The sequence below is a fragment of the Motacilla alba genome, chromosome 25 (genome assembly GCF_015832195.1).
Source record: "Motacilla alba alba isolate MOTALB_02 chromosome 25, Motacilla_alba_V1.0_pri, whole genome shotgun sequence".
In the NCBI taxonomy this organism is placed as follows: Eukaryota; Metazoa; Chordata; class Aves; order Passeriformes; family Motacillidae; genus Motacilla; species Motacilla alba.
This window is the reverse complement of record NC_052040.1, coordinates 566,472-589,060: the sequence shown is the minus strand read 5'-3', so window position 1 is coordinate 589,060 and position 22,589 is coordinate 566,472. Positions and strand designations below refer to the sequence as shown.

The window sequence follows — 22,589 nt, the reverse complement described above, 5'->3', positions numbered from 1 at the left end:
CAGGTGGCAGCTTGTCCCTGGGCGGCATCTTCAGATTCGCGGAAATCCAGCTGCCAGCTGGCCCCTCTAGGCCCAGGGCCTACCTGCTACTGAAAGGGCTTCTGCCCCGGAAATCAAAACTCACCGCCCCACGTTCCTGGTCTCAGTTTGCAGAGCTCCATGGGCACTCTCAAAGCAGCCCGAGTTGGCACAGGTGGCAGCTTGTCCCTGGGCGGCATCTTCAGATTCGCGGAAATCCAGCTGCCAGCCGGCCCCTATGGGCCCAGGGCCTACCTGCTACTGAAAAGGCTTCTGCCCCGGAAAACAAAACTCACCGCCCCACGTTCCTGGTCTCAGTTTGCAGAGCTCCATGGGCACTCTCAAAGCAGCCCGAGTTGGCACAGGTGGCAGCTTGTCCCTGGGCGGCATCTTCAGATTCACGGAAATCCAGCTGCCAGCCGGCCCCTATGGGCCCAGGGCCTACCTGCTACTGAAAAGGCTTCTGCCCCGGAAAACAAAACCCACTATCCCACGTTCCTGGTCTCAGTTTGCAGAGCTCCATGGGCACTCTCAAAGCAGCCCGAGTTGGCACAGCTGGCAGCTTGTCCCTGGGCGGCATCTTCAGATTCGCGGAAATCCAGCTGCCAGCCGGCCCCTAAGGGCCCAGGGCCTACCTGCTACTGAAAAGGCTTCTGCCCCGGAAATCAAAACTCACCGCCCCACGTTCCTGGTCTCAGTTTGCAGAGCTCCATGGGCACTCTCAAAGCAGCCCGAGTTGGCACAGGTGGCAGCTTGTCCCTGGGCGGCATCTTCAGATTCGCGGAAATCCAGCTGCCAGCCGGCCCCTATGGGCCCAGGGCCTACCTGCTACTGAAAAGGCTTCTGCCCCGGAAATCAAAACTCACCGCCCCACGTTCCTGGTCTCAGTTTGCAGAGCTCCATGGGCACTCTCAAAGCAGCCCGAGTTGGCACAGGTGGCAGCTTGTCCCTGGGCGGCATCTTCAGATTCGCGGAAATCCAGCTGCCAGCCGGCCCCTATGGGCCCAGGGCCTACCTGCTAGTGAAAAGGCTTCTGCCCCGGAAATCAAAACTCACCGCCCCACGTTCCTGGTCTCAGTTTGCAGAGCTCCATGGGCACTCTCAAAGCAGCCCGAGTTGGCACAGGTGGCAGCTTGTCCCTGGGCGGCATCTTCAGATTCGCAGAAATCCAGCTGCCAGCCGGCCCCCAAGGGCCTACGGCCTACCTGCTACTGAAACGGCTTCTGCCCCGGAAATCAAAACTCACCGCCCCACGTTCCTGGTCTCAGTTTGCAGAGCTCCATGGGCACTCTCAAAGCAGCCCGAGTTGGCACAGGTGGCAGCTTGTCCCTGGGCGGCATCTTCAGATTCGCGGAAATCCAGCTGCCAGCCGGCCCCTATGGGCCCAGGGCCTACCTGCTACTGAAAAGGCTTCTGCCCCGGAAAACAAAACTCACTGCCCCACGTTCCTGGTCTCAGTTTGCAGAGCTCCATGGGCACTCTCAAAGCAGCCCGAGTTGGCACAGCTGGCAGCTTGTCCCTGGGCGGCATCTTCAGATTCGCGGAAATCCAGCTGCCAGCCGGCCCCTATGGGCCCAGGGCCTACCTGCTACTGAAAAGGCTTCTGCCCCGGAAAACAAAACTCACCGCCCCACGTTCCTGGTCTCAGTTTGCAGAGCTCCATGGGCACTCTCAAAGCAGCCCGAGTTGGCACAGGTGGCAGCTTGTCCCTGGGCGGCATCTTCAGATTCACGGAAATCCAGCTGCCAGCCGGCCCCTATGGGCCCAGGGCCTACCTGCTACTGAAAAGGCTTCTGCCCCGGAAATCAAAACCCACTATCCCACGTTCCTGGTCTCAGTTTGCAGAGCTCCATGGGCACTCTCAAAGCAGCCCGAGTTGGCACAGGTGGCAGCTTGTCCCTGGGCGGCATCTTCAGATTCGCGGAAATCCAGTGATTAGCCTGGTGCCCCGTCCCCCGGGGGCCCCATGCTGCTGTGTCAGTCTTGCACCTGTGAAAGAAAACTTACCATTTGAGCTCCCTGGTCTCCATTTTCCTGTGGCAACCTGGTGCTCTGGTGAATTTTATGTCCAAGATTTGTTCCCTGCAAATTAATTGGAATATATATTTAATTTTTTGAATTTTTAAAGTTAAAATAATAATTTTTAAAAAAAATCATTTTAAAAATCACAATAATATTATTTTTCATTTTAAAATATTTCCTTTTTTTAAAAAAATAGATTTTTTTTTAGAAAATAATCTACTTAAAATATATTTTAAAAACCCCTAAAAATCCCTGAATGTCCTTTGAAAATTCCCTAAACAGTCTTAAAAGAGCTGTAAAAATACCCCAAAATCCTTAAAATTACCCTCAAACCCCCTAAGAATGTCCTGATAAGACTCTAAATAACCCTCCAAAATTCACTGAAAACCCCAGAAATACCCTAGTCATTAAAAAGTCCTCTGCATACCCTCAATCATCCTAGAAGAGCCCTAAAATTTTTAAGCAGTCCTAAATAAGTCTCAAGAATGCCACCAAAAAAACTTCTAAAAACTCTTATTAGTAGTAAGAAAGCCCTTCAAACACACTGAAAATTTATTTTAAAAACCCTGAAAAAGCCCTAAAGCTACCTTAAACCTTCCCAGATAATTCCTAAAAAACTCCTGCCAAAAACCCCCTAAAATATCCTTTAAAAGCCCTGAAAAAAAAAAAATCCTAAAACAAGAAACTAAAAAACTGCTCAGTCCTTACCTATGACTCTTCAGCCTCCAAATACCATCCCAACCTTCTGACTGGGCTAACAGTCTGCATTTACTGGGGGTGCACCAGAGGATTCCGGGGCTGTCCCACCATCAGGGTGATCACCTGCACCTGCTGGGAAGGTCCTGGGGCTGTCCCACCATCAGGGTGATCACCTGCACCTGCTGGGAAGGTTCTGGGGCTGTCCCACCATCAGGGTGATCACCTGCACCTGCTGGGAAGGTTCTGGGGCTGTCCCACCATCAGGGTGATCACCTGCACCTGCTGGGAAGGTTCTGGGGCTGTCCCACCATCAGGGTGATCACCTGCACCTGCTGGGAAGGTTCTGGGGCTGTCCCACCATCAGGGTGATCACCTGCACCTGCTGGGAAGGTCCTGGGGCTGTCCCACCATCAGGGTGATCACTGCCTTGTGCTGCTGTTGAGGAAAACTGATGTTCTAAGGGTGCTGTTTAAAGTAAGCTCAGGGAATCTTAGAAAAAAGAATTCAAATTTCAATTATTATTTCTCTTTCTGTAACCACTGCTCATAGTTCTTGTTCTCCCGAGTGTGCTGTTCATAGCCACCAATAAAGTGACATGTCCCTACTTCGAAACCAAGCAGCAAGACTGCGAAGCTCACAACTCCTTGCTAATAAAATTGTTATTCTCTTGAGCCTTCTAATCCACCTCAAGGCTGCAGTCTTTCTTTCCATCCCCCGACAGCGTCAGCGGGGTCCGTGCTCAGCAATCTGCCCAGGCTGCACCCGAAAAGTCTGTGGGGTCAAAGGTATTGTGTGGGAACCATCAGGAATATTTCTCTGTCTGCTCTGGGGTGCCCTGACCCCCAGGGCAGCGCTGACTTTGACCCTCATTCATGGAGGAAATTTCCCAGACTTCAAGAGAGACTGGAATCCACGAAAGTGTGAAATTATAGAGAGCAGTGTAGGTGCATCACTTGGTGAGAAATTGAGGTTTTGGGATTTTTAGCGTGTTGTGGATGGAAGCGAGATGGAGAGCACAGGGTGTCATCCTGGGTTTCTTCTTCTTGGATTTGGGTGGCATTTTGTAACTGGGTGGAAAAGTCCGCATTGAGGCTCTTTGGGATCAGTTATTGGGTTAAAAGGGGAAATAATCCAGGTGTCAGCTCTTAACTGGATAATTTCATCTTAAAAGACCTTGGACCAAGAGATTGTTGGCCATTTTGTGCCTTCTGATGAAAAGCTGCCGAGCTCACAGCAGTGAGACTGTTTCACTGGCAAGAAATAATAAACGCTGAGTCTGAACATGAATTACTGCCTCAAGTGCCTTCAATGCAGAGCCAGAGGAACCCACAGCTGGGACCCTCACAGTGCTGCTGCCTGTGTCACCCCAAACTCAGCCCCGGTGGGAATCTCCCGCCCTGGGGCTCCCCCAAAAGCCCTGAGGGTCCCCAAAGAGGGAGAGCAGCCAGGGCTGCTGCAGCTGCCTCAAAAGCAGCCGGGACCTGCAGGGACTTGCTGCCTCTTGCCTCATCCTGCTGGGGAAGGAAATTTGGGCTCCAGCCCGTGGCCTGATCCCATTCCCAACCCACCGGGGGGCGTGGGTGGCTCTGCAGCCCCTCCTGTCCCAACCTCGGCGAGATGCCGAGAGAGATGTGCCCCTATCTGGAGATCTCGGGCCGGTGCCCGAGCTGCTGGGAGCGGCACGCCCTGGGCAGGGGGAGGGCTCCGGGCAGCCCCGAGGCTCCTCCGGGAGCCCAACGAGCTGGGCTGGGAGCGGCCGCCGCCCCCGAGCCTCTCCCGAGGGCTGGGGATGGATCAGAACCTGGTCCTGGATCCATCGGGGCAGGATCAGAGCCTGGGCACGGCTCCATCGGGGCAGGATCAGAGCCTGGTCCTGGGGATGGATCAGAACCTGATCCTGGATCCATCCGAGTAGGATCAGAGTCTGATCTCGGATCCATCAGGCCAGGATCACATCCTGATCCTGGATCCATCAGAACAGGATCAGAGTCTGATCTCGGATCCATCAGGCCAGGATCACATCCTGATCCTGGATCCATCAGAACAGGATCAGAGTCTGATCTCGGATCCATCAGGCCAGGATCACATCCTGATCCCGGCTCCATCAGGCCAGGATCACATCCTGATCCCAGCTCCATCAGGCCAGGATCACATCCTGATCCCGGATCCATCAGGCCAGGATCACATGGCGATCCCCAGGTGTCCCTGGGTGTCCCCACCGTGCCACCACTGCCCTGCCAGCTCAGGGCTCCTGCTCCTTTCTCACCACAGGAGCCCTGTCTGCTCCAGTCTGAGCCCAGTGACATTTGGAACAGCCTAAAAATCAGATTAAACCCCCTTTTCCTGCAGGAATTCTCCTGGTCTGCAACATTTTCTAAGCTTTGCCCGCGAACCCACAAACCCTTTGGGTTGTAGAGGAAAAAAAACCCATTTAGGGGACGTGAAATGCAGAGTTTAATGTGAGAAGGGAATTTCTGGCTGGCGTTTTTGGGGACCCAAGGAGGTGCTTCGTCCCTGACCTACATACACCTCTGCAGGAGTGCCGTAAACATCCTCGGAGCTCAGGATAATGAGGGAGGCTCCCTGGGAAGAGGCAGCCAGAGAACAGGACTGACCGGAAGGAATCCTCTCCTCCTCCCACCCCCGAGCCTGCCCGGAGCTGCTCCGAGCTGCTCCCGCCACTCCCGGCCCGGCCCCGGCGGATGCAGGTGAGAATCCACCGCTTCTTTTGGGGTTTAAAATCAGCTTTTGTGTTCGAGATGAGCCTTTGTGCTCCCATGGAACTGGTTTTACCCGGCGGCAGGACCGGATCAGCTCCCAGGCAGGAGGCTGGGTGCGCTCTGGGCACCTGCAGGAGCTGATTCATTCACGCCACAAGTGCCTGGGTGGTTACAGGGAGCAGCTTCCCTTTAATTGAACCGGGGAAAGTGGAGAAATGAAGGGAATCAGGGGGAAAAAGTCCTCAGAGAACCGGGAAAGGAAAGTTTCTTTTTACCTCTGGTGAAATCAAATGCAGGAAGGCTGAGGTGGGATGTTCGGGATCATTGGAAGGGATATTTGGGATTTTTGGAAGGGATATTTAGGATTATTGAAAGGGATGTTTGGGATTTTTGGAAGGGATATTTGGGATTTTTTGGAAGGGATATTTAGGATCATTGGAAGGGATATTTAGGATCATTGGAAGGGATGTTTGGGATCATTGGAAGGGATGTTTGGGATTTTTGGAAGGGATATTTGGGATTTTCTGAAAGGATATTTCGGAATTTTTGCAAGGGATGTTTGGGGGGACTTTCCTGCTGCCCTGACAGTGGCTGTGGCCTCAGGTTCTGCCCCTCTCCAGGACTGGAGCCATGTCCAGGCTCATCAAAGCCATCACTGACATGATGCAGAGCTCCCAGGGCAACGCCAGGAAGGGCAGGAAATCTGAGACCTTCAGCAGGAGCGAGTTCAAGAAGCTGATCCAGCAGGAATTCGTTCCTGTCAAGGTAACATCAGGGACTGGAGGGGGAAAAGAGGGTGGGAAAGGGACCTGGAATTGTTGGAGCAAGTCCAGAGGAGACCACAGAGTTGATAAAGGGACTGGAGCTGATGGATCCAGGCTGGAATGTTGGGAGTGTTGGGAATGTGGAGACCCAGAGCCCCTCCAGGATCTGCAGGGGCTCCAGGGAAGCTGGAGAGGGACTTTTCCTCAGGAACTGCAGGGACAGGACACAGGGAATGGGGTCAGGGTGACAGAGAAGTCAGATGGGCAGTTGGGGCACCAAAAATTTGGGATGTGAGAATGTCTTGCCCTGGGGACGCTGCAGCCACCGGGGGGAGGGAGGTCGTTCCTGCTGTCACCACATCCCCCTCTGCCCTCTGGGGTATTTCAGGGTGGTCGGGGGGGTTGGGGGTCTGCAGCATCCACCCCACATCCCGGGCTGGGCTGGGGTCTGTCCCCTCTTGGGGTTTTTCCTGCAGAGCTCCCGCGCCCCCTCCCCTTTTCCCGCAGGGCGCAGAAGGGGCAGCTCCACCTGTGCCCCAGGCTCTGCACCCCGGCACAAGTTTGGGCATCCTCCAGCACCGGCTGCTGCTCGGGATGGGGGGGTCCCGACCCTTCCCCACCTCGGCAGGGGCTGACAGGGTCGCGTGTCCCCTCAGAGGTCCCCGAGCAGCAAGTACAGAGCCATCCCCCGGCCCTCGGAGCCCGACACAGAGCCCATGAACAAGGAGAGGGCGCCGGCCAAGCCTTGCGTCTACTGAGGGCTCTCTGCTGCTCCTGGCACGTGGAGGGAGCAGGTGAGGGACAGCAGGGAGCTGTCACCCGTAGGGCACTTCCTGGGGTGGGGACAGAGCTGTCCCTGGGGCTGGTGTCACCCCCAGGTGACGAGGATCATCCTGGTGAGCCCGGCGCAGCGGGGAGGGTGGGATGGAGCAAGAGCTGGGCTCTGTAGGGTGTTTAATCAGCTCTAATTAATTAATTATTAATTAATTCTGCGCAGTAATTGGGCACCAATCAGTGCCAAGCAGAGCGGGTTGGAGGGAGGGACTCGAGTCCTGCCAGGTTTTGTGGGCAAGCCCTCCGTGTGTTTTCCTCCCTTTCCGTAGGATCCCCGATTGCTCCGATGCTGGGATCTCCTTCCAGCCTTTCCCTGCTCCTCCTTCCAGGCCAGGCACATCCTGGGACGAGTGAGGACCAAGCCCAGCTCCACCAGTTTACCTCCATGAGGCAAAAATATCCCCAGGTCTCCTTCGGTCCCGACGCTCCAGCGGTGTCTCCTCGGGGTGCTTGAAAAATGCAGCTTTGAAGGCTTGGGGGGGTGGTTGGGGGCAGCTTTTCTCTTTCTTTTTGTCATAAAAAGCAAAAATGGGGAGAAAGTGAAAAAAAATCCCTGGTAAATAGGGCTGGGATGAGCGGGGTGATTATTTGAGTCAGCCTGTACAGCAATAACGAACCCAGAGCGGCAATTCCTGGGGGAAAATTAAAAATTCATTGCTGGGAGCTCATCTCCAGCTCATTTGGAGTCAACAGCAGAATTCCCATGGGTTTTTGGCGGGGTGGACACACCAAAAAATGCACCTCAGCTGCAGCCAGTGCTTCAGCTCAGGTTTTCAGGGAGATCTTTCTGCACTGTAAATATCCCAAAGGCGTTTTTCCCCTGCTTATTTTCCCCCTTCTCACACAAACTCTTGGAACAGCACAAAAACCCAATAAAAACTGTCCAGCCTGGTGCCTGCCTGGATTTTTAGGAGCCTCCCGGGGCAGGAGGGTGTGGTGGGGAAGCTCTGGGGGCTGTGGGGTCCAGGAGGAGATGCTGGGGGTGGGGGAAAGTTTTTGGGATTTCTGCAACGCTGGGATCATGCAGGGGTGATCCCCCAGGGATGATTCCCCCAGAAATGATCCCCGGGGATGATCCCACAGGAATGATCGCCCAGAAATGATCCCCAGGGCTGATTCTCTGGGAATGATCACCAAGGGATGATCCTGCAGGGGTGATTCCCCCAGAAATGATCCCCCAGGGAGGATCCACAGCCACCAGAGCATTCCGAGGGTTCAGGGGGAACCCAGCTCTGGCACAAAACCCTGCATGAACCCACCTGGATCCTTCCAGTGGCCCGGAAAACACGGATGAGAGGTTTGGAATCAGCCACCTCAGAGGTCTTTCCCAACCTCCTCCATCCCGTGACTCTGAGTTTAGGGAAACACCAAGCCCAGAGGGATTTAAGGAATGTGACTTTTTATTGGGCACCTCACGGGGCCAGGGCACAGCTCGGCCCTTGCCAGGCTCCGGAGGGCACCGGGGAGGCTTTAGGAGCCCCCGGGAGGATTTGGGAGCCCTGGGGAGGATTCGGGAGACCCAGGGAGGCTTTGGGAGCCCTGGGGAGGCGGCAGGGAGCCCTGGGGAGGGTTTGGGAGCCCTGGGGAGGCAGCAGGGAGCCAGTCCCTGCCTGGCCTTTGCTGCTGGGGGTGCTGGGTGACCTGTGGGGACACAGCAGCTGGCAAGGGTTGGTACCAGAGTCACCATGGTCCCAATTGTCCCTGGGTCCTCTAACCCCTCCCCTGTCCCTCAGCGCTGCTGTGCAGGATCCCGGAGCTCCTTCCCAGGTTCTGGAGTAATTCCAGGATGGAGGAATCCGTTGGCTGGTCCATCATCAGCCACCAGACCTCCTGTCGCATCCACATTTTCTGAAAAATCCCTTCGCCCAGGATTTTTCTCCTGGGAAGCTGAGAAGCCTCAGAGAAAAGGGAAACAATTTTTGTCTCATTTGCTTCTCCTGTGTTTTGCTCGTCTGCAATGTGTTTGGGGATTGTTTACCCACAGGTGACTGTTTCATTGGCTTTTGATGTGAATTGTTTTGTCTCTTTGGCCAGTCAGGGCCAAGCTGTGTCGGGACTCTGGAGAGAGTCACGAGTTTTCATTATTACCTTTTTAGCATTGTGTAAATATCCTTTCTGTATTATTTAATGTAATATAGTATCATAAAATAATAAATCAGCCCTCTGAGAACTTGGAGTCAGATTCATCATTCCTCTCTGCCGTGGGTATCACTGCAAATACGACAACCTCCCTCCCTGCATCCCAACCCTGACCCCATCCCAGCTGGGAGGAGATTCCCCAAAGGAGGAAAATCCGCCCGTGCTGCCAGAGTCACCCGAGTGTGAGAGCAGGGAATGAGATCCGGGGCGGGAGCAGCCCTGTGGGGGGGTGTCTCTCCTTTTTCCCGGAAATGAGGCAGCTCCGTGTCACTGATCTGTCACTCCAACCCCGATTCCTGCCCGGCCAGCCTGTGTTTACAGCTCCCTGACTCACTGCGATGGATATCGCTGCGTTTTTATCTCCTTCCTGTGCCAATTGCCAGCCTGCAGTGGGAAAACCCCTGGCTGCTGCTTTTCCAAAGGTTCCTCTGCTTGGGCTGGATGAAATTAAGCCCAGGTTTAATTATAGCCCCTTCTCCTGCTCCCAGAACTTAATCCCTGCTCTGGAGCTGGCACCAGGAATGATGTGGGTAAAAAAGAGGGGAAAGGGTTTTTTTCTTCTCCAGGAGATCCCAGCCCTAAAACCCCATCCTGGGCTGGCTCAGGAGAATATTCCAGCCCTAAAACCCCATCCTGTGCTGGCTCTGGAGAACATCCCAGCCCCCAAACCCCATCCTGGGCTGCCTCCCTGGCTCTGGAGAACATCCCAGCCCTAAAACCCCATCCTGTGCTGCCTCCCTGGCTCTGGAGAACATCCCAGCCCCAAAACCCCATCCTGGGCTGCCTCCCTGGCTCTGGAGAACATCCCAGCCCCAAAACCCCATCCTGTGCTGCCTCCCTGGCTCTGGAGAACATCCCAGCCCCAAAACCCCATCCTGGGCTGCCTCCCTGACTCTGGAGAACATCCCAGCCCCAAAACCCCATCCTGGGCTGGCTCCCAGGCTCTGGAGTGTAAGGAAACACCAACACCAGCGGGATTTAGGGAATGTGACTCTTTATTGGGCACAGCCCGGCCCTTGCCAGGCTCTGGAGGGCACCGGGGAGGCTTCAGGAGCCACGAGGAGGTGGCAGGGAGCCGGTCCCCACGTGGCCTTTGCTGCCAGAGCTGGGACAAGGCGAGTGCCACGCTGTCACTTCATCTTCTGCTGCGGCATCTGCAGCACCTGCTGCTGCTGCTGCTGCTGGCCCTGCATCTGCGGCTTCCCGTGGCAGCCACCGCCACCGGAGCTGTGACAGCCGCCACCGCCAGAGCTGTGACAGCCGCCACCACCACCGGAGCTGTGACAGCCCCCAGAGCTGCCACCAGAGCTGTGACAGCCCCCAGAGCTGCCCCCAGAGCTGTGGCAGCCACCACCACCGGAGCTGTGGCAGCCACCACCCCCCGAGCTGTGGCAGCCGCCGCTGCTCTGGCGCTGCTGCCGGTGGCACTGGTCCTTCTCCTGGCGGGAGCACATGGCGCTGTGCTGGGTCACCTGTGGGGACACAGCAGCTGGCAGGGGCTTCTCCTTCCTGCTCCAGTCTCAGTCAGATCCCACATTTCTCCTTAAAGCTTGCACTGGATCCTTTTCCCGGCATTGTCCCACCGAAGGTGTTGGGGACACCCAGGCCATGCCTGGCTTTCCAAAGCCAGAGCCAAGACCCCAGACCCTCCCTCCACATCCCCACCTCTGCTCCATCCTCACCCACCCCAGAACAAATCCCAGTCCCCTTCCAGGTGTGGGGATCCAAAATCACCCCCCCGGGAGGGTTCTGGAACGCCCCCAGCTCTTACCTGAGCTGCTCGTGCAGGAAGAGATGAGGAAGGATGAGAGGGAATGAGGCTTTTGGGGACAGGAGCACTTTTATACCCTCTCTGCACACCCCACCTGGAGAAGCCCCTCCCTGTCCCGTTCATTTAATTCGCCGGTGGCTTTTTTTTTTATTTTTTTGCCTCCCCATTTCTCGGGCTCCTGGGGTGACTCACCTGATCCACGCTGGGATTGCCTCTCCTTATAGGTCGCCTTTCCTGTCCACAGAACTTTAATTGCCGGCTCTGCCTGCGCGGGGCCGGGCTGGGGGAGCCGTGTGGGTGGCCCCGGTTTCCCCAGGTCAAATTTGGTGTTGATCACACCCCGGGAGTGCTTTGGGTTCAGGGGGAGATGATGTCTCATCCCCAAACCACAACTTCCCTCCAGGATGGCCTGAGGTTCTCCAGGGCTGCAACTCCCCTAAAAACTGAGATGGGCCCTGAAGTGCCAAAAACAGATTTGGGAAAGGAGAAAACTCTGCTTTAGCAGGAATTCCCTCCGTGCTGGACATGGTGAGGGGAATGTCCAGCACCATGTCCAGTTCTGGGCCTGCATGGCAAGAGGGGCTGGAGTGAGTCCAGAGAAGGGAACGGAGCTGGGGAAGGGGCTGGAGAGCTCCTGAGGGAGCTGGGGGTGCCCAGCCTGGAGAAAAGGGGGCTCAGGGGGGAATTTCTGGCTCTGCACAACTCCCTGACAGGAGGCTCAGGTGAGAATCAGGAGGAATTTTTTCCTGGAAAGGGCGGCCAGGCCTTAGGAGGGGTTTGGAGTCACCATCCCTGGAGGTGTCCAAGGAAGGCCTGGCCGTGACCCTCTGGGCTGGGGACGAGGTGGGGATTGGGCACAGCTTGGACTCGATGGCCTTGGGGGGCTTCTCCAACCTCAGGGATTTTGGGATTTGCCTGGAATCACCTTTGGCTCATTCCTCCTAGAACTGGTCAAGACACGGTGGGGCGATGAGGAAACTCCAAGGTTTCCCGCCAGGAGGACCACAAGCAGCTGGAATTCTTCTTTTTGAAAGGAATAAGCCCTGCCCTGGGTAATGATCCAGGATTAGCAAGATGCCTAATTATCTGGCTGAGTCTCAGCCCGGGAACAAATCCATGGTTTTATTCCAGGTGAGCAGCTCTCATGATGCCGGAGGAGGAGGAGGAGAAGGAGGAGGAGGAAGAGGAGGAGGAGGGATTCCATGTTCTACTGGAGGCCTCGGCCACACACACAGTTGTGGGCAACTAGCAGACCCCCGGGACTTTCTCCAGAGCTTCAGGAACACCCTTTTTGCATTTTCCCTGATTCTCCAATTAGCTCCTAATTGGCCAGCAAATCCCGGATGCACAGCCCCACACAGAGAGCTCATGAGAGGCAATAATTTGGGATACTCCCTGTACCTTTCTGCTGCGTGGGCTGGGAATTCTTTAGGACCTCGGAGCTTGTTTGGCTCTTTCTGTCACTGCTTATGGAAGACATTGCAATCATTAAACAGGAAGCAAAAAAAAGGCTGAAATCTGGATTTTCCCATCTGGGAGATGCTGTGGTTTTGTTGGTGTGAAAAGGCTTGGAAAACACCGGGTGGAAAATATTTCCCTTCCTCCTGAGCTCTCCTGCCTTTGATTTGTCTTTGTCCAGGTTGATTTTATGGTGATCACAGGGAGATGGATGAGTGCTTCCTGCCATCCAAACCCCATCCACATTTGCTGGTACTCAAAACAGAGGATTTTGGGAAAGGTGGGAGGACAGGGCAGGTGAAGGAACCAGGTGAGCAACCTGAAGCTTCTTTAGTGTTGCTAAACTTCTGCCACGATCTAGAGCAGTGTCAGGACAAACTGTGCCTGGGTTTGGTCGCTGCTCTTCAATTGGGTTTTGCTCCGGCCTCAGTAGAAATGTGGTCAATGACCTCTTGGAAAAAAACACTCGAAGGAATTTTTGGCTCTTGGCATCTCCCTGTGCTAATTTCCTCGTGTTTTAATTGCTCTGAGTTTGTTAACAATGGGCACCTCAACATTTTGTGGTTGGCCACCTTGATGTGCCTTGGGTTTTGAATTGGGGGGCTCAAGGCAAACACCAGATTCAGACAAGGAGCCTTCCCGAGCCATCCCTGCTCCGAAAACAGGGAGTGAGCTGCTGCCTGCACCCTTTTCAGCAATGCCAGAAATTTCTGGTCCTCCTGACGCACTTGAGAACAATCTTATCACGGTAACATCCATTTCATGAATGGCAATACCAGAGCAATAAATTACCCAATTCGTTTTAATTACAAGCTGAGAAGAAATTTAGTAGCTCGTTGTGTAACGATGGAGCAACGCCCCTGGCACGACCCAGAGCTCTGGCAGGGCTGGGCACAGCGTTTCTAGAAAGGCTGGCTGAGGGTTTGCCACCAGCACGTAGAGGTACCTCCCCTAGGGGCGGCGTTTTGGGGCCAAACGGCAAAAAAAAAAAGGGGGTTCTTTGTCTGTAGGACTTTTTGGCTCAAAACCTCTCAGAAATAATGGATTATGGTGGCTCAAATGAAGTGACAGACTGATTCACACACAACTGTGCCAGCTGAGCAAAGCGTTTATTTCAGCACCCGCAGACAAGCTCAGGACAGGTTACAGGACACACCAGGGGAGGGGAAGGACACGCTGTCCTTGGAAATTGCTGGGCACATGCAAAGCTTTCAGAACATGGCACAGGATCCAGGGCATTCCTGTGGGTCACCTGCAGCTGGCGGGGTGATCACTTCATATTTGAGGACACTTGGTAGATTTGCTGCTGGCACTCCTGCGGCTTTCCATGGCAGGATCCCCCGCTGCTCCCGTGGCAACCAGATCCGCTGCTCCCGTGGCAGCCTGATCCGCTGGTCGCGTGGCAACCAGATCCGCTGCTCCTGTGGCAACCGGATCCGCCACTGCTCCCGTGGCAGCCAGATCCACTGCTCCTTTGGCAACTGGATCCGCTGCTCCCGTGGCATCCAGATCCGCTGGTCGTGCGGCAACCGGATCCGCCACTGCTTCCATGGCAGCCAGATCCGCCACTGCTCCTTTGGCAACCGGATCCGCCACTGCTCCCGTGGCAACCGGATCCGCCGCTGTGGCAGCAGGAGCGTTCCTGCTGGTGGCACTGGTCCTTGTCCTGACGGGAGCACATGGTTGGAGACCTGCTGGGGAAACTCATCCGTGAGTGAAGGCGTTGAGCAGGGACACTGGAAGTGTCCACGGCTGTGGGAGAGGTTTTACAGCGACTCCTGTGAGCCAGAGAGAAGTTTGAGAGGAGGATCCATGTTCACCCCTGAAAGGATTTCCTACCAAGGTCGTTGAGACAGAAACCAAGAAAGAAAGAAGGAGAAATAAGAGAAACCTTCAACTGCCTGTTCCGATGAGCTCTTTGTTTGTCTCTCATGAGCAATAAGTGTAAATTTATGAGTTTTGTAAGAATGTATAAAAATCATGCATGCTAGAATAAAATCAGGTTTGAAGCCTTCTGAAAATAGAGTTGCTTTGTGTCGTCTCTGTCCCAACTACGACGCAAGGCTGCCTTGGATGGGACTGAGCAGATTTTAAGGTCCCTTCTAACCCAGCCCTTTCCATGACTCCATGATTCCATGATTCCACAGTTCTAAGCCAGGTTCTTGAGGAGGAGAAGGGCTATCACCGCACATCTGCCCGTGGTGGCTCCTTTGGTCTTGTACATCAGAGGGAAGTAAAAAGAGAAGAGCTGGACAGGCTCCAGAGCAAGATCTGCAGAGCCCTCAGCCACCCGAGCCAGGAATTTTTATGTTTTCCTCCTCAGCAGAGAGATGGAGATAGGATGTGGAAGAGAAGTCCCCAAGAGCTCAGGATTGGGGAGAAGCTGGAGAGCATTAGGAGAGTAAAAATCTGATGGATCTGGACTCACCTGGATCAGAAGGAGCTTGAGAAGAGACGTTGAGGAGCTGAGACGCTGAGGAGAAACGCGGAGCGAGGGTTTTTAAAGCCTGGCTTGGGCTTCTCCTCCGGAAACCAGCTGGGGCCCCACTGGAGGGACCTGATTGCTCAGCACCCCGAGCACTTGACTAATTGGGAGTTTTTGCTCTGCTGTTTTGACACACGGAGCAGATCGATATCCTGACATCCCTCTTGTTACTCCATAAAAATGTTAATTGCCCACCACGCCTGGCCCGGTGGGACGCGGGGCTGGGAGAGTTTGGGATGGTTTCTGTCACCTTTGATTGTGGCATTTACCTGTTCCTTGTGCGCAATTCTGAACTGAGATGGGACAGGTGTTAGAGGGTGGGAAGGTGGGATTGTGGGGTGGGATTGTAGGGTTGTAAAGGAAACCCAGATATAAAATGGAAAGGGAACAAAAAAGGCCGTGGTGGTGGGTAGTAAAAATAAACATAATTGGACAGGGCATCAAAGAAATGCCGAAAAATTCTGAATAAAGTCAGCAAAGAAGCACTAAAAGCAGTGCTGGGATTTTTCAAGCCAGTCCTTTCTTTACTTAGAGGATTTCAACCCGAACAGAAGGAATTTAAAGCCCTGTAGGATGCGGAAAACGTCCTGGTAGGAGTGGGAGGACATTGGGATCTGCGTCTTTAACACTCCACTTTGGGGACAAAAGCGTCTGTGCCCATGGAGAGCTTCAGGTCTCATCTCCTGCAGGACTCTAGAGGCCACTGCGATATTAAAAATAGCCTGGATTGAATAAAAATGAAACACAGGGTCCAGGAGACTCCTTGGTCCCCAGAGGAGCTGAATCACTGGAACTGATAGATGAGGAAATCAGAATGCGACTCGGGATATTTCACAAACATTGGGAGAATGGAAATCCTTGTGAAACTCATTATTCACGATTAATTACAGCCCTGATTCCGTGATTGGGATAAACCTGTTCCATCGTTTGTCTCGGCAATGGAGACAAACACCCGAGCAGGGCCTGGGGGCACCTGGGCCCACGTATGGGGCATGATGGTGCTGACCCTACAGCTGCTCTCTGTACCCCCTACAAAGCTCCTGTTCCTTGGAGAGGCATCCCTGGATCCACAGGTACCATTCTGAGTGGGAAATGGGGGAAATGGCTTTTTTGGGGTCGTTTGTTGGTTTTGTGAAGGAATTGCTTTTGCAGGGGTTGGTGAGGGAGGCTTGGGGTGGTGTCAGTGTCAGTGTCCACCCTAAAACCCCCACCCTGCACCTGCTTTTGCTTCTTTCACTTTTCCTGCAGGAGAAATCCCCACCCTGGAGAAGTGGCTGATGGTGCCGTGTGCCACATCCTGACGCCAGGAGGGGATGGAGGCCCTCACCTGGGCTGAGGAGGTGCCAGGAGCTCCGAGCACGCAGTGCCGTGACTCACAGCAGCTCCACATCCCTGCTTGGCCCCAGAAATCCTCCCAGGGGATGCCTCTCCCAACCCTACCAGACCCTACCAGGAATTTGGGGGCTTTCAGAGCCATTTCCAAGTCTTCTTCCTGCCTTTTCCCCAGGGCTTCTTTTTTGGAGGTTTATGGTGCCAATCCAACTGTTGCCTTGCGGTCCCAAACAGACCTTCTGCATTTTCCCTCCCGGATAAAATGTGGATTTTTCTTACACAACTTCATTAATATTTAATTACCCCTTTGCATAAACACTCCGTGATGAAAACTGTTACTTTACCAACCAGGAAATTGCCTGGAGTGGAAACGAGGAGCCACCAGGTGGAACCATCCCTGAGCCTCCTCGTGAGGCCGCTGCAAACCCGGCTTTGGCCACCAGAGGGACCAGGAACCACTCAGACTGATGAAGAAGAGAAAACACGGATGCCAGGGGGGCTTTGAGCCAACATCTTTTATTCCTCCACTTCTGCTGTGAAATGAGGTGAAAAGCATTTTAAATTTCACAGCATCCGTGGGTCACAACTTCAGAGCGCGTTACAAGCAGAGGGACAGAGCAGGGATCGGTGACAACGCAGGACAGGGACAATTCCCTTTGTTTCCCCTCGCTCCTCACATCCTTTATTTGATCTTGCGGGCGGGCACTTTGCAGACCTGCTTCTGCTGCTGGCGGGGGATGCCCTTGGCCACGGGCACACAGCCCTGCTGGATTGGAGGGGGACAGGGACAGGGACAGGTCTGGACTGGAGGGGGACAGGTCTGGATTGGAGGGGGACAGGTCTGGACTGGGGGGGGACAGGTCTGGACTGGGATGCTCTGCACTGGGGGGGGACAGCTCTGCACTGGGATGCTCTGCACGGGCTCCCTACAGCATGGCTTCCCACCCTGGGCCACTGGGCCGTGGCACCTCTCGGAGCACACGGACCTCCCGTAGCCCTGGCACCCCCCTGATGCCCCGTAGCTGTACGTGGGCCTCCTGACGCAGCTGCCGCCCCCTCCGTGGCACGAGCCCGAGGAGCCCTGGCACCTCTCGGCGCACACGGACCTCCCGTAGCCCTGGCACCCTCCTGATGCCCCGTAGCTGTACGTGGGCCTCCTGACGCAGCTGCCACCCCCTCCGTGGCACGAGCCCGAGGAGCTGGAGTAGCCGTGGCAGCGCTCGGCGCAGCGGGGCTGCCGGTAGCCGTAGTGGCGGTAGTTGTGGCCCCTCATGCCCTCCACGCCCTCGCCCTGGCAGCCCGAGGAGCAGCAGGTGGCGTAGCCGTAGCGGAAGGGCGTGCGCCGCGTGTCCAGCCAGGAGCCCGAGGGGTCGTACCAGGTGGAGTTCAGGTTGAAGAAGGATTCTCTTCCGGAAGAGTAAATCATGGCGAGGCTGTGGGGGGAAAAAAACCTGGAAAAGAGATGGGTTGGCGTCAGCATCTCCTCTGGTTCCGTTTCATTTCCCTTGGGGTTTATCCTGATGGCCCTGCATCCAGAGGAAATTCCTGCAGCTGCCCAACGCTGGTCAGATTGTACCCAAATTGCATCCAAACCCTCTCTCTGACCTTCCCTTTCCCATTTTTCACCTCCAAGAGCAAAGCCAACCACAAGGCACCACCACATGTGGTGGCACCGCGGTAAATCCCACCCCAGGTCCCTCAAGGACTTGTCCTGTGGCAGAGTGTGGTCTGAAGGTCCAGGTGTGACCTCCCAAATCCAGACCCCCATCTAAGAAGGGATGAGCCTCACCAGGTCTCAAATGAACACAGGCACTGCCCAGGGGAGCAGAATGTGAGAGGCCAAGGGGCTGAGGGCTTTTATAGAGCTCCAAGTGTTCCCCTGAACATGAAACACGCAGCAGGAACGAGGATTAAATTATTTATTGGCAAAACATCTCCTCCATTTGGATGCTGTTCCCGGTGCCTGGCATGTTCTTCTTGACTCACCATTTCTGATAAGCATCTTTTAATTATAACATCGGTCCCCAGCGGGGCACATAAAAGACTGAGACGGCCTAAGCCCCACTTTGGATGTGTGAGCCAGGTAATAAAGGACTTATTCACCCTCTGCAGGGTGACCTGTGAGTCAGGAGCGGTGATGGCACCGCTGTGACCCTCCCCTCCTGCTGCCCGCGAGGAGCATTTCCAGCTGAAGCACGAGCAGGTGATGGGAAGAGCCAGCTCAGAGTCACCAAAAGCAAATTGTGCCCGTCGGTTTCCGTGATGCAGGGGTTGGCTCTGGGCATGAGGGAGCGAGGGCGGGCAGGGCCTGACACGGCTTTTCCAGGGAATTTCTGGCTGCCTCATCCCTGGAAGTGTCCAAGACCAGCTTGGACAGGGCTGGGATGGTGGAAGGTGTTCCTGCCCGTGGGAGTTGCAGTGAGATGATCCCTAAGGTCCCTTCCAACCCAAACCTTTCTGTGATTCTGTTTCTTCTCCATTTCTGCATTCCAGACTTCCTCCTCCCCTCATCCCCAAGTTGGTTTTTTGAGGTCCCTTCCGACCCAAACCTTTCTATGATTCTGTTTCGTCTCCATTTCTGCATTCCAGACTTGCCCCTCCCCTCATCCCCTCATCCCCAAGATGTTTTTTTTGAGGTCACTCCCGACCCAAACCATTCCACAATTCCACGGTCCTGCCCCGAATTCTGCGAGGTTTTTGGCACAATCTCCCACAGCAGCCTCAGGGTTGAACTGGGGGAGGCTTGGACTGGGTGGATGAAAAACATGGGGGTGAAAAAGGGGCTGATTCTGGTGCTGGTGCTGCTTAACAGCTTCATTAAAACCCTGGATAATGGGATGGACTTGGAAAATCCTCAAATTGGGGTGAGGGGCTGGGATGGGTAACTGGGATGGGGTAACTGGGATGGGTAACTGGGATGGGAGGGCTGGTGAAAAGCAGCTTAGGGGATAAACTGGACCAAATCAGACTTGGAAGTGAGGGCTGAGCTGGCCCTTGGTCTGTGGGCCCTGAGTCACCGTGCTGGGAACTGGGAAAAGGCTGGAAAGAAAATCCCTAATAAAAAAAAGGCTCTCCCAAGGTGAATTTCACAGGTAAGTGGTTTTTTATTTGGCTAGAATGAGACACGAGAAAAATAAATTGCTGTGGTGAAGAAAATGAGGATGAATTTCCTTTTTTACTTTCCCAGCTCTCCGTGGTGGTTGTGCGAGGACACGCCCGGGCCATGCCGAGGCAACGCAAAGAAATTCAATTCTTCATTTTCATGCCCTTTGCGGGAGGCTTTTCTGGCAAAGCGAGGAGAAGCAGCAGGTTACCCGTGTGCCTGCACCTTCCTGCAGGAGCGAAAAGGCATCCCCGGCATGCACAGCCACCCCTCCCGTGCCGGGCCACGCGCTCATTATCATAATTAACATGTAAATGAGGGTGCCCTCCCCGTGCACTGCTCCCGTTCGGGGGATGAAGGTGCTGGCACGGCCGCAGAGCAGGTGTTGGTGCCCGAATCTGGTGCCAGGGTGGGTAAATCACGGTGGGGAGGATTTTCCAGCCTGGAGAAACCCCTGCGGGCAGAGCTGAAACCCTCCCGTGCGAGCCCTGACTCCGATTTAAATGTACGAATTTCCTCGGGAGAGTCTTAATGGCTTTCGACATCTTCTGGCTGTAGTGTCGGTGATGCTTGTGGGGGCAAAAAAAAGAGAGGAACCGAGGGTTTGCTAAATAATTTTCAACTTTATTCTTGAATACACGGGGAGGAGATAAAGCTGCAGGAGTGGGTGATGCTCCTGCCCTCACAGTGGCTCCTTTTTCCCTCGCCAAGTCCTGGAGCTGCTTCCAAACACCCTTGAAGGTGAAACCCGGGAGAGCAGATCCGTGGCGGTTCCTCCGTGTCCGAGTGCCCTCAGGAGGGGGAACCCCCCCTGCTGCTCCCCAGGGAGAGCCAAAGCCCGGCAGGGGAGGACACCCCGAATTTAAAGTGTCGGTGCTGGGGGCAAGCAGGGGATCCCCAAATCTGACGTGCAAAGAGCAGCAGCGAGCCCAGAGCGGCTCTGGGAGCATCCCTTGGGCCGGGGGCGAACCCCCCCCAGCCCAGCCAGGAGTGGGGAGGGGTCCGTGGGCTCAGTTCTTCACGCAGAGCGGCACCAGCGTGACCTGCTTCTGCTGCTGGTGGCACGGGTGTGGTGGCAGGGGAACAGCGGGTGGGCAGCAGCGCTGGGCGGGCCGGGGGCAGCAGGGCACGGGCCGGGGGCAGCAGGGCACGGGCCGGGGGCAGCGATGCTGCAGCGGCGGGGGCTGCAGGACCACCGGAGGCTCCTCATCCTGCTCGGGACGCTGCTCCACTCGCCTGCGGGGCTTCCCGCACGAGTCGGGCTCCGGGCACGGCGGGCACGGGCGGTGCTGCTCCAGCGGCCGGCGGTGGATCTTCACGGGCGGGGGGCACACGGGGGGCACCGGGCTCACCTCCACCCGCCGCCGGGGCTTGCAGCTCTGCGGGGCTGGGCAGCAGGAGGGCCGCGGCGGGCACAGCTCGCCCGGGTGGCAGCCCCGGGGCGGGCTCTGGCTGGAGCCCTCGGTGTCGTGGCTGAGGCTGCCGGGGTTGGGGCAGATCTCGGGGGGGTCGTGGCAGTGCCCGGCGGAGCTGGGCCGTGTCCAGCCCTTGTGGCCGCAGCCCGAGCGGTGCTGGCACAGGTCGTGGTCGGTGCAATCTTTGTGCTGGAGCATCCTGGGGCGGAGATGACAGAAGCGGGAGTTATTGAGGGTGGAAAAGAATTCCAGGGGTTATCCAGTCCAGCCTGAGATGGATCTACATCACCCAGCCAAGAGCACTGAGTGCCACTTCCAGGAATTCCTCGGGCACCTCCAGGGATGGGCACTCCAAACCTCCCTGGGCAGCCCCTGCCAAGCCTCCTTTCCAGGAGGAAATTCCTCCCGAGTCCAAGCCGAGCCTGCCCTGGCAGAGCTTCTCTCCTCCTGGCCCTGTCCCCTGGGAGCAGATCCCGACCCCCCGGCTGTCCCCACCTGTCAGGGAGTTGAGCAGAGCCCGAAATTCCCCCTGAGCCTCCTTTTCTCCAAGCTGAGCCCCCCCAGTTCCCTCGGGAGCTGCTTCTCCCATGACTCACAAATCCTTTGAGGGTGACCAAGCCCTTGGGCATAAACAGCCCTGGGAAAACGCAAACAAAGCACCGACGCTTTTTTTTTTTTTTTTTTTTTTTTTTTTTTTTTTTTTTTTTGCTATTTCCAAGGGAAAACAGAGGAATCGGAGAGAATCCAACTCACCCTGCGAGCAGAAACGGACGGGCTGAGCAGGGAATCGGAGTCCTGAGGACAGAGCCGGGGCTGAAAGCTTTTATATGCGGCCGGGCTCTGCTGGGAATGAGGCACGTCCTGGGAATGAATAGCTGAGCACTGAGGCCGCTGCCGTGTGTGTGTGTGTGTGTGTGTTTTGTTCCTGGAGCTCGCTGTCGGGTTAATCAGCCGCAATTAGCGCCTGCCCCGGTGTGGCCAGCGCTCTGCAGAGGCAGTGGCCATTATGTCATTAGTCCTGGCCATGCTCGGACGGGCTCCTGCCCCGTCTTAGTCAGGCGGGATCCCGGGGTGCGGATACCTGGGATGCCGGGATGCTGAGTGATGCGCCCAGAAGGGGACTCTGCTGGCGGTGGGAAAACCACAGAAAGGCCCAGGAGTTCTTCCAGAGGAAGGGGAGGGAATCCACGGTGGCCCCAGGACCGCGAGGAGCAGCGGGTGGTGCTCCTCTGGGTGGCTGGGAGATGGGAATCCGGGATCCCCACGGGCACGGGGGGACAGTGGCAGGCTGGGGATGGGACGTTTGGAGGTTTACCCCCTGATTTAAATGTATTTATTCGCTCCCAAGCGCGGAGCACTTTGGCTACGGCAAGGAAAAGCCTTTTATGTGTGGAAAGTCTGGAATGGGGACACCAGAGGAGCGATGACCTCACACAGAAACAATTCCGGGCTCTGCCAAGCACCGTGTCCACCTTTCTGGCATTTTTGCTTTGATTCACGCTCCGTGGAGCTGCTCCAGTTTGCATTTCTGTGGCCGAGACATTTTTTAAGTACCAGGAAAATTCCTCTCCCAGGAGCCCCGCGGGGCTCCAAAGGCATTTCCATGTGGAGTGAGGGATGCTGGAAGCTCTGTCCGGTGGAATTTGGGTTTGAATCACTGGGAAAAGCATCCGCAGAATTCGGGGGTGTGTCTTCAGGGCTGTGCTGGCACCTGACAGGGCTCTGCTGTAATTTATTCCGTAGCTACAGGAGAGGTGGAATTGCCTGGCAGGAAGCCACGGGATTTGTGTGGAAAGATGAAAAAGACCTCGGGATCTGTTAGGGCCGAG

General features: G+C 55.5%; 4 protein-coding genes across 4 annotated transcripts; all 4 read right to left on the bottom strand.

Moving 5' to 3' along the window:
- Window positions 1-10,284: 10,284 nt before the first annotated feature.
- LOC119711663 (loricrin-like) lies at window positions 10,285-10,989 on the bottom strand. Its single transcript, XM_038162116.1, has 2 exons — window positions 10,968-10,989; window positions 10,285-10,668 (listed from the first exon to the last, which is right to left on the bottom strand). Exon 2 carries the CDS (start codon window positions 10,648-10,650, stop codon window positions 10,327-10,329), a length of 324 nt encoding a protein of 107 aa, XP_038018044.1. The 5' UTR covers window positions 10,651-10,668; window positions 10,968-10,989; the 3' UTR covers window positions 10,285-10,326.
- Window positions 10,990-13,695: 2,706 nt separating this feature from the next.
- Window positions 13,696-14,106, bottom strand: LOC119711483 (sericin-1-like). Its single transcript, XM_038161731.1, has 2 exons — window positions 13,857-14,106; window positions 13,696-13,808 (listed from the first exon to the last, which is right to left on the bottom strand). The coding sequence occupies exons 1-2, from the start codon at window positions 14,104-14,106 to the stop codon at window positions 13,696-13,698; spliced, it is 363 nt and encodes a 120-aa protein (XP_038017659.1).
- Window positions 14,107-16,924: 2,818 nt separating this feature from the next.
- LOC119711467 (keratin-associated protein 5-3-like) lies at window positions 16,925-17,668 on the bottom strand. Its single transcript, XM_038161713.1, has one exon. It carries the CDS (start codon window positions 17,666-17,668, stop codon window positions 16,925-16,927), a length of 744 nt encoding a protein of 247 aa, XP_038017641.1.
- Window positions 17,669-20,089: 2,421 nt separating this feature from the next.
- LOC119711666 (proline-rich protein 4-like) lies at window positions 20,090-21,627 on the bottom strand. The gene is made up of 2 exons (XM_038162119.1): window positions 21,514-21,627; window positions 20,090-20,959 (listed from the first exon to the last, which is right to left on the bottom strand). The coding sequence occupies exon 2, from the start codon at window positions 20,956-20,958 to the stop codon at window positions 20,356-20,358; it is 603 nt and encodes a 200-aa protein (XP_038018047.1). The 5' UTR covers window position 20,959; window positions 21,514-21,627; the 3' UTR covers window positions 20,090-20,355.
- Window positions 21,628-22,589: the final 962 nt, after the last annotated feature.